The sequence below is a fragment of the Gobius niger genome (genome assembly GCF_951799975.1).
Source record: "Gobius niger genome assembly, chromosome: 6".
Classification (NCBI taxonomy): Eukaryota; Metazoa; Chordata; class Actinopteri; order Gobiiformes; family Gobiidae; genus Gobius; species Gobius niger.
The window spans coordinates 7,190,582-7,204,843 of NC_136857.1; the positions used below are offsets into that span (position 1 = coordinate 7,190,582).

The window sequence follows — 14,262 nt, forward strand, 5'->3', positions numbered from 1 at the left end:
GAGAACTGGACCACTGCCAGCCAGGTTGAAGTAAGCTTCTCCTGTGTGGCCTTTTGCTCTTTGGGTCAATACTGGGCTATTCATCCATGAATTCATTGTCTGCTTTTTCACAGCAGACATTCTGGTGCTGCAGCAGACCCAGTAAGATCTTTCTATGGAAGGGCAAATGGTAGATGGATATATGGTCGGTCTGCACTTAACTTTGGCAGCCATTCAACTACCAACTGCTGCTTTATTCCCATGCAATAGGAAATGTATTTTCTTTTGTGGTTGTGTTCTTATTTTTAGTTAATGTGTCAGAAAATAAATTATTCTCTGTATAAGAGGTCTCCTGTTAGATACATTGCCTGACCAAAACAAATACCTAAAAATCACCACATAAAAGAGGTCACATGCTCTAATATTTCATTGGACCCCTTTAGCTTTGATTACAGCACACATTCACTGTGGCATTGATTTAATAAGCTTCTGCAGTGTCAAAAGATCCAGTGTTGCGTTAATTTTTCACCAAGTCTTGTACAGATGACTGCGCAAAGCCTTCTCCAGCTCATGCCAAAGATCCTCAATGGGGTTAAGTTCTGGACTCTGTGGTGGCTGATCCATGAATGAAAATGATGTCTCATGCTCCCTGAGCTACTCTTTCACAACGTGAGCCCAATGAATCCTGGCATGGTCACATTGGAATACGTCCGTGCCATCAGTGAAGAAGAAATCCATTGATGGAACAACCTGGTCATATCAGTGAGTTAAATCCAAGTTAGTTTTTTATTTTTTTTGTACATGAAATAAGAACGGCAAAGAGCTACCTGTGCTTTGAGTAACTGTAGGACACAGGCACAGTACACCCTGGACAGTTAGTGCCCAATATGATATTATAAACACTTTTTTTGTGTTATTTAACTCAAATGTGACTTGCCAAGACAGCAATCATTTTGGACTCATCTTGCTTATGCAGAAATGTAGAAAGGCTTTGGAGAGCTTCTTAGAAAGGGTTGGATAGATACTTGTTGCGCCCCAGTAACAGGTTGGAGACTCTTACAATAATCTATGATGATGTTTACAATGCAAGATTTTGTATAGGAAGAAAGAAGCGTATTGTTGTTGTGGCTACATAATATGGTCTTGTGTAAAATTGTGAAACACTGACTATGTGAACAAGTGTGTCAGTTTTGGCGAATGCATTGGATTTGTTTATCGGAAGTAATTAGATATATGCTGTTGCTGAACACCTCTGTGGAGCATTCTTGCTTTCCTCTTCTGCCCTGTAGTGCTGCTTAGTTAGTTGAAAAAGTTAAAGCAAAGTTTTTTGGATGGATAAGATTTTTGTTCATGTTGTCAACCTTCTTTATGATGTTATAGAAAAAAGGCTTTAGTCGTCAGAGCCTGGTGAAACCTCCAATGTTTAAAGACGGTGGTAGCTTGAGCAGATAGCGGGGTTCCAGCTGCTGCAGATGGCCTTACACAGTGGTAATAGCAGCTCCTGTCAGTCAGCCGGGCCAAAGGGGGCGGCCTCACGCCTCTTTGCCGGCTACATGTGAGGGCTGCTGATGGTGGAGAGATAAAGATGTCAGGCCTGATTGATTAAATAAATGGGTTCAAATCTGGTACGCAGAGGTGACCTCAGTGTGTGAGCTTACAGCAGTTAAACATGAATAATCATGTTTAAAATGTAATGCAGTAGTTATTTGGACACCTTCGAGACTTTATAGTGAGGGCAGTATCCAAGCTATTAGGCATAAAAAGCGTCTTGGACTCAGCTTTGCTGGTCCAATGAAGATGAAAAGGGATTCTGGCAACGGTCCATGTTTCTATCACAGTGTGCTCCAATAAAAGTTCTCCTCTTGCCTCCTCCTTGACATTTGTGAGAGAGGATAGGCGCGTTGCCCTTTACTGCCCACTAACTGGCTTTTACTCTGAGTTCCTCAGTCTGTTTTGTAACAGGCCCCATCTCCTTTACTTTACCTGTGTGATTGTCCATTACCCTCTACGTGTCCATAGTCTTCACCCTCACTATTATCTCTCATACAGCCTCTTCTCTCTCCCACTGCGCTCTGCAACGCGTCAATAAACAAGCTTGTCCTTCCTTAGCCAGTCGGCCAGTTTATCACCCCGTCATGGCACTTGTCAGCTGTCCCACAGATGAGATGGCTCACATGAGCCTAGACATATTAAACCCTAAAACAACAGCAGTAAACAGCCTACAGGTGTTCTGTTTGAAGGGCATTACATTAGATAAGACACAGCACAGAGGAAAACAATGTGGGGAACATTCTTGCCTTTGCAATAAAGACCTGTTGTGCTCATCATTGGTGTCCCAACAACTGTTCAGCTATTGTTACAGAACCATACTCTGTGATGATTAGCAATGTATTTTATCATATGGACAAAAACCTGTGTGTTGTACAAATCTTGCTATGTTCATATAATATAAAATTTAATAAAATACTATAATGCATCTATAAAGATGTATTAGATTTGTTTTTGGAGAAAACAAATTTAAAATCTATACACATTTTTATCGTTTGTCTTTGTGATATATTAAGCTTGTCCCAAGCATGTGTATGTGTCCATGTCTGTGCCACTCGCCGTCACAAGGGAGTAAACCAGGCAGTAGGAGGGCCATGCATGCGTCACGTTGTTGACGCTGTCGTGTTTGGCTGCTCACCTCCCCTGTCTCCTCCCCCTCTCCCCCTCTCCTCCCTCTGCAGTGAACGTGCATTACATTTGGAGCAGCAGGCAGCAGGTGGAGATGACATCATCTGCACTGCAGCGCACTGCAGCATAGGGTCTGAACAAAGACATGTCAGGCTCCTGCTAACTATCTCCTCCTGTGTCTCCTGTGTCTCCTCTGCCTCGGTCTGTCTCTGTCTTGACTGTCGTGCCGCAGCCTGTTGGACAGTAGAGACCAGGCAGGAGGAGGTGACCTGTCTCCTCCTGCTCTGCCTCGCAGACACTCTGTACACTCTGTCTGGAGTAGGCATTTTCTTAACACCACGTGGAGCGGCCACACCATAAGCCCATGTTTTTCTCTTTATTCGAACTCTCACTTTGAATATTGGCAATAGCGTTTGGTTGTGGTTATGGTTGTATGTCCACCGTTCAGGCACGTTCTCTCTGAAAGCAGTGATTTACCAGCCAGTGACTTTATGCCTTCTGTCCAATGATAGCAGTTTCATGACCCGCTTTTAACCTGCCTTATAGGAGGTCCATGGCATTATCTGCTGCACAGCGCCCTGAACCGTGACTCCTAGGATACGCTGAAGCGTAAATGTCATTAGGTCATGCTGTGCAGGCTCCCCACTGAGTACACCGGCACCTACTATCAAAACACTACCAGCAGCACTAGTCCAAGTACTCACATTTGGCACATTTTGGATGATTTATAGGCACAATTTTCTCTGTCTTTTCTTTTTTTTTCAATTTTTGCCTTTACCCATTTTTGCTGGTGCACTGTCTCCGTCCCCTCCCCTTCATCAATAAGCCAATAGCACGCCGGCAGACCATACACACAGCCATGTTCCTGTCGCCTAGTTACCGCTCGGCAGCAGGTTGCCACAGAAACGGCCTCATAGTGGCTAAATGGGGAATGCTAATGCAGTCTTCTGTACTCCATGCTGCAGTGGGTTTTCGGTGCCCATTCTCCTCCTGTTTGTGTGTATGCCTTTGTTACGAAACGTTGCTGGACAGTTTATGTGTTTTGGGTATTATCATCCACCTGTGGCATTGTTTCTGTTATAGTATATCAATAAGGAGCTCATGTGTAAAATGACCACACTCTGGGCCGAGTTGTTATTCATTTGCTTGCTAATTATTTAATTAAAGTACCTGCTATGTCAAAACAACTCTGGTCACCCAGCTGTTAAATCATGCAGCTTGTTCCACATCTCTCGTATGAATATTGCTTTTGCTGTCGCAAGGTTTTTTTCATAATGAAAAACTGGAAGAGAACAATGTTCTCCTAAACAGCATGTTAAAACCTCTCATAGCTTTATAACTCCATTTATCTTGTTCTGTATAAAAAGTACTGTAGCTCTCAAGGTCTTGTGTAAGCTGTGATTGATTCTATACTGTCCAATCTGTAGCGTTACTACAATACAGCCTGATGGAGCAGGGCTGTGCTAGGACTTGGCCATTATGGAACATACTTAATCAGCTGGAGAGGGCCATCAGCCACTTTTCCACTGAAGCATTGGCCTCTTATAAGCTATAATCTTTTCTGGGATACATTGGGAAAAGGCAGTCAGTTTAGTGAAGAGGGCATGAATAATTAGTGCTAATTTCAAAAACATTTAGATCAGTGCAGTGCATTTTGCTGCTTGGAGTCTGACAGGCTGTGGAAATAATAACAATTGTGGTTGTTTGTTGAAAGGTTGTATTGAACTTGCCCACCGCTTTGAGGTTTTTGCAGCTTGTTGGAAATCATTCACAATGCTGAAAACAATCAAAAGCCACAACCACAAGATGCTCCAAACTTTTAATGCACAGCGCGTGTCAACAACAAGCTGTTGTTGGTGGTAAAGGCGGAGACTGCCAAAATGTAGTGCGCTTGTGTTTTGACATGCTATTTTCTTCCACCCAGATAACCAGTTCAGAATGTCTATCCTGGAGCGCTTGGAGCAGATGGAGAGGAGGATGGCTGAGATGGCCAGCCACCAGCAGCAGAGCGGGACGGGGAGTGGAGGAGCTGGTGGAGGCTCAGGGGGCACCAGCGGAGGAGCTGGGACAGGAGGAGGCAACAGCAGCCAAGCGCAGGTAAATGCTAACCCCACTCACATATGAGGCATTGCTTTTTGTTGTTATGTTCAAAATAAACAATGGCTATTACTCCATCATCTCTATGTGTGGCGCATGACTACAGATAAAATACATTTATTTGTCATGTGCACAGATTAATAGAACCGTTGTCAGCCTGGATTTGAACATTTTCAGAGTTGAGAACTTTCCAGATTTAACATTAAACCAAAACACGCCCTCTCCGTGCTTAGCCCTGACTCTGGGCAGCTGCAAGAGACCATTACCTGAGGTTCTCAGAGCCCAAGATGATTTATAAGGCACTAACATGTCAGAGATGAATTAAGGCACTAGACCATACAGAGACTTTTAAATAAGCAAAGCTGCTTTATAGTTTATTCACTGAGTGATAGCCGGTAATGACATCATGCAGAAGTCACTTAAACTAAATGTTGGTGACATTTTTCCCACCAAGAACTTTCCAGAGCTGTAATAATGAGATAATGAATGAACCTAGTAAAGCTTGGATCTATCCTACCCTAACACACTGTCAGAAAGATGGTTCCACTGGCCCCAAATATTTCATGATTCAATGTAAGACAACGGTAGAGTAAGTAAGTTGAGTCTTTCTATGGAAAAGTGTCAAAAACTACAATTCACATAGTCACAGATTTCATACTTGTCTGTACTTATTGAGGGCTTAGGCATTCTGCTTGAAATACACACATTTGAAGAGACACTTGACACACACTCCCTGTTTCAGTGCATATCGAGTCAAGCGCAGCCCAGCAGTTCGTTCGAGAGCCGTGTAGTGGTGGTCTGTGAGAAGATGATGAGCAGAGCCTGTTGGGCCAAGTCCAAACATTTAATTCACTCCAAGACGTTCCGAGGCATGACACTTCTGCACCTGGCAGCGGGCCAGGGCTACGCCACTCTCATTCAAACCCTGATCAAGTGGAGGTGAGAACACACACCTGTGACCGATGGAGCTCCAATCATTTTTCTCACAATAATGACTCATATCTGATCTGTTGCTCTGTATGTTCCAGGACCAAGCATGCAGATAGCATCGATCTAGAATTAGAGGTGGACCCTCTTAATGTGGACCACTTCTCCTGCACACCGCTGGTAAGATTTATGAATGTAACATGTGACGCTAACATTGCTCTGCTGAGAGTATTGTTTCACTCAGTACGTGTCCTCCCCACCCACCTGTAGATGTGGGCCTGTGCTCTGGGGCACCTGGAGGCAGCTGTGGTGTTGTATAAATGGGACAGACGTGCATTGGCGATCCCTGACTCTCTGGGCCGCCTGCCCCTGTCCATCGCCCGCTCTCGGGGCCACACTAAATTAGCCGAGTGCCTGGAGCAGCTGCAGCGAGAGGAGCAGACCCCTGCCGCGCCTCTGCCTCCGAACCGTGTGTCTTTCTCCCAGGCCTCAGATTCCCCCACCACAGGCAGCTGGATGGCCAACTGGCCCAACGACAGTGTCACTTCACACACCAGCAAGAAAGGAGGTGTATCCACCACCACAACCACTTCAACTAACACCAGCCTCAACCCAGGCAAGAATGCATCTTGTCATCATATACATTGATTGTCTGAAACACTTCTATACTAAACTAATGATGTTTTTCCTGTAGACTTGAGAAGGCCCAGGTCTGAGCCGTCCAGCTACTACAGTAGTGAGGGTCAAAAAGATCTGCCACAAGCTAAAAAACACAAACCAAACCCTGAACTGTTTCAAGGCCGACCGGACAAGGCAATGTCTGTTCCTTTGAGTCTAGAGCAGCAGCAGCTCCACAAGCTGTCCTCCAGCCCCAAGAGCCACCCCTCAGACAGCCTGAGTTCAGAGAAGGGGCTGTCAGCAGGTAGCACAGGCTCAGCCAGATGGAGCTCCCGAGAGGCCTTCTCCAGCTCTGGAGCGGGCAGAAAGGGGCTGGGGGTCAGTGCGGGCGGCAGCATGGGCAAAGAGAAGCTTGTGAGCCGCCTGCGTCAGCGCGAGCAGCTTGGCATGTTGGTCATGGCTGACAAAGAAATGGCTGATGCAGAACTGCTCTCTTATCGGGAGGATTTGGAAAACCAGGACTGTCTCACACAGATGGATGACCTTCAGGTACACACTGACTTGTTATCTTTTTTCCGTTAAACAAGAAATAAATTTGGAATAAACAGTCAAAAATATGTCTATTCTTTGTTGCTGTGTATTGTCGCAATGAATTCTAAATGAAAAGTACCATATTACATAATACATACGTTATGTAAGGCAATGCCTAGGCCTTAACTATTTGTCCCTTATACCTTGTGTGCTCCTGGCACTGTCAATGACCATCACTGCATAATAAACTCTTTATTGATCCACTTCAAAGTCCGGGGGATTTATCTATCTACTTTTCCAAGAGATGAAGTCCTGCTGGAAGCATACAACGCCATTGTCAATATTATTGCCCTCCCAATTGGCAAACATTGCAAGAGCAAATCTTGAGGCTCTAAGTTACTATAATAGTGTTTAATGGTTGGGCTGAGTAGGTACCCAGTCCTCACGGTTTGTTTTTCATCAGGTGAACATGATGACTCTGGCAGAACAGATAATTGAAGCAACTCCAGAGAGAATAAAGAGGGAGAACTTCAGCTCAGATGCTGCACCCTTGGACTCATCAGGGGTCAGCAACACCATGAACTGGCTCGCCAACTATTTAGGGGATGTGGAACAGCTCCCGAGCATCATACACTTAAGGTAACTTATCGTTAATATAAGAATATCCTGTTACTCTAACATGAATTCAAATGTAAGGTTTAATTTATTAATATTATTGATCACTGCCCTCTATAGAAATCTGTACAATGAGCCCCTGACCCCATCGTCTAACCCCAGCCACAGTCCTGGGGGCTCTCCTGCACGGGAGGGTCCCCTGGAGAAGCCCACACTGCCATCGCCTGCTGACTGGAGCGACTTCATCAGTGCCTCCAACAGCAAAGTGGAGCGCGAGCTGGCCCAGCTGACTCTGTCCGACCCCGAGCAGAGAGAGCTGTACGAGGCTGCGCGTCTCGTCCAAACTGCCTTCCGCAAGTACAAGGTACAGGCCTGCACCGTGTGGGGCAGCCGCACAGGGCTGTGCCTTTCACTGGGATCTGTTCTCCTTCTGTGGATTTATTCTTCATGTGTGCTGTTTTTAGACTTTGTCTGTGTCTTTTGCTCCTTTGGCCTCTAGTGGTGTTGACAGTACGTCCTCCAGTGTAAAGTGTCCCTGTGGTTTCAGCATGGGAAAGATGGCTTGAGCAGAGCATGGCCTGGCTTAGATTAACGACTGCATTGTCCCCTGTCCCGTGCTCCTGTAGACACTGTTAAGCTTCTGTTCACTGTCTCTCTCTCAGATGTATTCAGCCACTTACTGCTTGTTCTCGACACCCGCACCCTTTTGGGTTACATTGAACATGTAGGTGTGACCAGCTGTTCCCTGTTGTTTACAGTCCTCTGGTTTGTCTAATACTGAGAGGTTCCTGTGGCGCTGCCTCCATCGTGGCTCTAGTCAGTCTATCTGACCTCTTGACTTACTCTGCCCACAGGGGCGGCCCCTCCGAGAGCAACAGGAAGTAGCTGCTGCCGTAATTCAGCGTTGTTACAAGAAGTACAAACAGGTAGTTGACCCAATACATCTGGTTTAACTGTAACGGCTGTACTGTTATCTAAAATTTGGAAACTTTATTTAACTCAAGCTTTAAAATTAAACCATGGGATGTCAAATACAATGAATGATGTGCTATACAAATTCAGACACTTCAGTTTACAGTTTGTCCATTTTTTTTGCAAGCTAACATGGATAGCCTTGAAGGTAAACCCAAGACTCATCTATAATTATTGCCAGATTTAGGAGAGGTGTCATTATTGTGGCTTTATCTCTCGGTAGATGCACAAAGCAGAGAATAACAGTACTTCTCTTTCTGCAACAGTATGCACTTTATAAGAAGATGACGCAGGCCGCCATCCTTATCCAGAGTAAATTCCGCAGCTACAACGAACAAAAGAAGTTCCAGCAGAGCAGGAGGGCTGCTGTGCTCATTCAGCAATACTACCGCAGACACAAGGAGTGTGGCAGGCTCAAGCCCCACCACCGCGGAGCAGCTGCCCTGGTGCAGCACAAGCTCAGGTACAGCCTGCTGCTGCTGTCCACGGCACATTATGTCACAAATGTTTTTCCTTTACCTTTTCAAAGTTACAACATTGTCTTTGTGTTTGATTGTAGAGGTAGTCTGCTCACTAAAAGACAGGATCAAGCTGCCAGGAAGATCATGAGGTTTCTGCGTCGCTGCCGCCACAGGTAGAGCCCTGCACAGAAAGAACATTTAGTGTATATGAAAAAAGACAGTCACCACGTGGAAAGCATCATACCAGCTAATAGCTAATTTAAATGTATCTAAATCACCTCAGTCATTACTTTAGGTAAGACATGTTCCTGCATCCTCTCCTTCTGTACTGGCCACCTGCACCTCGCCCCTCCCCCACAGTGGCTACTGTGTGCTAATAGCTGTCTGGTATTGTTTTGCTGTTTATGCCAAGCCCCTTGATGGACCATAGACTGTTCAAGCGGGTGAGTGCAGTCTCAGCACCTCGTGCTCCCTCCTCCCTATTGAATCTGTATGCCTCTCTTCTCTCACTCTTTAATAATACTATTATCTTCTCCTGAGGTCTCTCCTTACCTCACTCATTTCCTCCCTGCTCTATCTATCCCTCCCTGCCCCTCCATTACTGTTGCTTGATGCCTGCTTGCATGAAGGCTGCAAACTGGAGCCACAGGTGGACTGAAAAGCTCAGATTTAGATCAGAACTGTTGAACTAACCAAATGCTTCTGAATGACAATGTCACTATACACTTAACAGCACCTCTGTTCTCTCTGTCTCTCTTTGAGAATATGTTTCTTTGTTGTGTGATTGTGAATCGCCAGTGTCGGAGGACGGACAGCTTTCTCTTGATCTTGTTTCATTCTGCTGCATGTGGAGTGGTGACATCTGGGCCTTGCTCTACCTTTAGGCATGCGAGGGGCCTGCTGTTTATCCGTCTATCTGACTGAGTTTGTTCTGGTTCAGCCTCGCCTCGGACTGCAAGATTTACTTGGTGTCAACTTAACTAATGTAGTTTATTCATATAAACATTTCAGTGTCATTTAAATGTAAATTCACATGATGTGTTTACATTACTGTCTGCTTTATAGCAGCGAACAGTGCATTTAGAGAAGACAGGCTCCTAATGTAAACAGTATGACAGGCTAGTCTCTGGTGCTGAGATGTAGGTTAGAGCGCTGTGACGGCATATAGGTCACAGTGGAAACACAAACAATAGGACCCTCCGCCCAGTGGGACTTGTGTGGCTCAGCTCTGTAATGGATTCATTTCTCTAGGGGCATCAGCTGCAGCGTGTCAGGAAGAAGCACATACACACACACCTGCCTCTCCTCATTGTGTCTAACCCGCTAAGCATTCACAAGCACAGAGCCAAATCCATTCCAAGGTGCGCCTGATGTGCTCAAATCGATTACAGGGGCAAACCGTAGTGCGCACTTGTCTGAGCGCATGTTGCCTGCTCACTAGGGAGCAGCCATACCTACACACACCTTTACTACTACCACGGACTACCTTGGCCATTCTTAATCCTTTATGAACACAAGTGATCTCTATGGTTTTAGTAGCATTTTGACATTGAACATGGAGAATATTGACACTTGTGTTTGTCTCATAATGAATGGTAGATTGTACATGTCTCTCCACAGCCCAGTGCTTCCCGATGAGCTGCGACCACTTTATCCTCCGTGTATTTTGTCCAGTGACTAAAAGTCGACAGTGTTGTGTTCACGAGTTTCTTTCTGTGTTGCAGGGTGAAAGAATTGAAAAGGGCCAGGGAACATGAGACACCTCAGAAGAGCTCCCTTGCGATGTGACATCCCTCTCCTGACTTTATTTTTGCTCGTACCCAGGACATTTTACAAAAGGGGAAAATTGGGTGTTGGGACAGCGATTCATAAACTTATTAAGGGTTTCAACTAAAATCACGTGTACAACAGCATTTTTTCACATTCGGACAGAGAGCAGCGACTCCACGGGACTCTAAACTCCAAGGGTTAATGTGTGGGGTGCTGGACATTTGCTTTGATGCATTTTTTGCACTTTTTTGTCATGGATTCCTTTCTTCTTTTGGGGGGGAGAATAAATTGGAGGCTAACATCGTGTGACTTTTGAAGAGGAGGCGGCGAGGAGAGGATCTCAGAGGATAGGGACAAAGACTCTCCGGGCTTCAATTGTCATCATTTTTTAAGGATTCTTTTTAAACAAAAAAAACAAGCCAAAATGTATTGATCAACTGCATCTTCTAATCCACCGCTGTAGATGATCTGGGCTCAAGCTCCACATTTGCTCGCGTCCCCAGCCGTCTGCTCCCTCCCGAGCAGAGCTACGGATGAATGTAGTCGAGGTTTCACCACACAAAAGAAGAGAAGATTTTTTTTATTTGTTTTTGTTTTTGTCTTGAAATGCTTTACATGAAATATCAGCGTCCCTTGTTTACTTGAATTAGTTCCACGCCGCCCGATGTATCTGTTTCATCGATGTATTAGTCTGCTGTATCTCCAGGTTCAGTGTTGTTAAATACTTCCAAGAAAAATGCATGACGTTCTTGGGGAGAAAAGTGTCTGCTTGTGTGCTTTTGGTCTAAGTCTTTCAGCCTATCCTCTGATTTCGGTTTAGTGGTCACCCATTGGATAATGCTCTTCAAAAAAACTCAGACAAAAACTTGCCTATTTTTTGTGTTGTAAAAGTCATGCGGATTTTAAGTGTCGTTTTTACATGAACTTGAGAGCTCGCCGAGGCTCTCGAGGGGAAGATCACATACATTGCCTTGACGTCTTAGAGATTCTTTGAGGGGTCCCTAAGCTTGTCCCAAACTAGGGGTTTGACAAATCCATATTTTTGACAATTGAGCGATTTGTGTATATAAAGAAGGCTGAAAGTATGAAGAAAAAACATTTACCCAAAGGGGATTGTATTTTAGAAATATATTATTTTATTCATTAAAAAAGGGGTCAAAAACTGGTACGTGACAAAAACAGAATATTTGTATAGTTTTGTTTGAATGCCTCAGAAGTATGGTTGTATTGTTTGTATATAGTGTAAATATCTGGGATCTAAATGAGCTATGTGCATGAGAAGTACAAAACAGAGTTAAAGGGAAAAAACAACAAAAGCAGTAGTGGCTATGCTCTGTAAAATGAAAACTATTTCACTATTAGAGAATTTTATTTTATTTGGAGTGTTGTGGAGGAGAACATTTTGCTAACGCATGATATTATTGCGATATGGAAAAAATAAAAATACAGTATTTAGAGTTAGGAAAAGTCTGCAGATTATCTTAAAACAACTTTTGTTTACATTTTTTATTTGTATTTATTTAATTTTGGGCTACCAAGAATCTTTTGCCAATGGTGCCAAGTGAATGCTAACTAGCTTAAGAATTCAGTTATTTTTGCAGAACAGATGATCATCAGTGAAGTCCACACAGACAGGCGTAGGATTACAAGAACAACAGGAACAACCGGTAGAAATCCATTTCCCCATCAGTGTCATCACATCACCATTAATACGTAAGCATTTACTTTGAAAATCACTGAGCTTTTAATGTTGCTGACATTACAGTGGAATGTCATTTGTTACTGTGGTATGATCTTAAAGATTGTAAAGGCAGCCTTGCCCACGGTGACGCCACAACCAGCCATCAGTTTCATGAGTGACACTTTGTGTCCATTATCACCGTTATTTTACTGTAGTTCTAGTATTGAAGTGTGTGTTATAAAGATATCCCTGTTCAAGGCTGCCAAACTGAACATGCTATGTATCAATGTAAAGAACCTACATTAAGAACATGTGTAGCATACTGTGGGGTTGATCACAGAGCAGCTAAATCTCCTGTTGGTGAATGCACAGGTGCCATGTAAATGTGAAAGGCTGTGTCATTTTGAACTGTAAACACTGTACACATGCGCTGCTGATCTGGTGCCTGTGCTGCTGCATTATTCATGTAATATCCGTAGCAGAGCTACCAGGAAGTGTTTCTGTATCCAACTGACGACATTGGATTATTCAGACAAGTGCCACTGAAAACCTGCGTTTGTTCATTGTTGTTATTTGTCCCACAAAGGTTCTCCCTGAGTGTTATGTTGAAAGTGCCTATTCATATCTGCATCACATGAGTTTGTGACTAAGGCTCATCCCCTCAGCTCCACAGAGACAACACTGCAGCTTGTCCACATGCTTATCTTTGTTTGCCTTGTGTCTGTTGTGCGGTTTCTAAACCACCATGTTAAAGTCACATTTCAAATGCCACTACTGGGGTTTGTTGGTGCATTCTTCCTCAATAGTGGTCAGAATGCAGAGCCAATGCAATGTCGTGGCAGAGGAGAAGGATCTATTATGCTTGCATGGGTAAAATAGTAAACTTGGTGACCTCGGTGCACCTAAAGCATGCTTATTTTCCTAGAATCGGTAGTCAGATAGACTTGTTAAAAGACGCTGCTTTGATGCGTGTCACAGGACTCTGAAAGACAGAGCGTGTGACTGAAGAATACAGCCAGTGAGCACCGTTCAGTTGCTGCTGATGGAGAAACATAGACAGGACTCTGTTCAAACAAGCTCTAACTTTTAATTCCTCCTTTTCTGTTTTTCTTTATCATTTAGATGTAGACTACTCCAGACAGGGTTGGAGAGGCCAGTGAGAGAGGTGCAGTTATGACACACTATACACAGGAACACATGCACGGACAGGTACGCACACAATGCACAGGCCAGGCAAACAGGACGCGTTCTCTCTCTGTACTTTACTCAGGGCCAAAACGGGGAGGAGGAACAAGAGCCGGACATGATTCACAGCTGAAGAACAAGCTCCCGATCAAGCATCAGTCCCGCTCAAATATCTGGGCTCGATTCTACCACTTTACAGCAAAATGAAAGGAGCACTGCGTAATCTGATTTCCCCTCAGCGACGGTGAGCATTACACACACCAGTGGAGCCGAACGCGCGATTATATATAGCTCATTAATATAAATGATTTGACATTCTTGCCTGTTCAATCACGGTGCAAGTCTCTGCCGGTTATTTGGGCCTTTAATTTATCTGCGACAAAGTACAGTGGGAGCCCAGATCGAGAGCGCCGTTACCTGAAAGGTTCGCCTGCAAATCTTAATTTTTACTGCCATTTATGAGTGAGATGACAGGTTAGCTTTGGGGCATGTCCCATTATCTTGTGAAAATTGGCCTTTCCTCCTCTTCCTTTTACCCTCTCAAGGCTCCCCCAAAGGTATAGGCACAGCAGGAAAAAAAACAGTCGTACAACATATTCCACTCGCACACCAAGCAATAAAAAGAAAACTACTTCGTGGAGACCTATATAGACCTAGTGACAAATGATTGGATACATGTAGTCGACTTAACTCTTATGCAAATGCCAGTATTGCAAGACGAGCATTCAAGTAGATTTATGGACAGCAATT

General features: G+C 44.3%; 2 protein-coding genes across 6 annotated transcripts in view; one reads left to right on the forward strand and one right to left on the reverse strand.

Annotated features, from left to right (window-relative positions):
- Nucleotides 1–14,140, forward strand: part of camta1a (calmodulin binding transcription activator 1a) — a 305,880-nt gene extending 291,740 nt beyond the window's left edge. For 3 of the 5 annotated variants that reach the window (XM_079558153.1, XM_079558156.1, XM_079558155.1), the window contains 13 exons: nt 4,580–4,752; nt 5,495–5,691; nt 5,781–5,859; nt 5,950–6,295; nt 6,374–6,846; nt 7,292–7,467; nt 7,564–7,807; nt 8,298–8,369; nt 8,543–8,563; nt 8,682–8,878; nt 8,975–9,049; nt 9,289–9,319; nt 10,601–14,140. In XM_079558153.1, coding sequence (XP_079414279.1) covers nt 4,580–4,752; nt 5,495–5,691; nt 5,781–5,859; nt 5,950–6,295; nt 6,374–6,846; nt 7,292–7,467; nt 7,564–7,807; nt 8,298–8,369; nt 8,543–8,563; nt 8,682–8,878; nt 8,975–9,049; nt 9,289–9,319; nt 10,601–10,633 — 2,117 coding nt within the window. In that variant the 3' untranslated portion in view covers nt 10,634–14,140. The remainder of the gene's footprint in view (nt 1–4,579; nt 4,753–5,494; nt 5,692–5,780; nt 5,860–5,949; nt 6,296–6,373; nt 6,847–7,291; nt 7,468–7,563; nt 7,808–8,297; nt 8,370–8,542; nt 8,564–8,681; nt 8,879–8,974; nt 9,050–9,288; nt 9,320–10,600) is intronic. The other 2 variants (XM_079558154.1, XM_079558157.1) reach the window with 2 other exon arrangements.
- The window catches only part of tnfrsf9a (tumor necrosis factor receptor superfamily, member 9a), a 133,884-nt gene that overhangs the window by 85,140 nt on the left and 34,482 nt on the right, over nt 1–14,262 (reverse strand). The gene's annotated exons all lie outside the window — the stretch shown is intronic.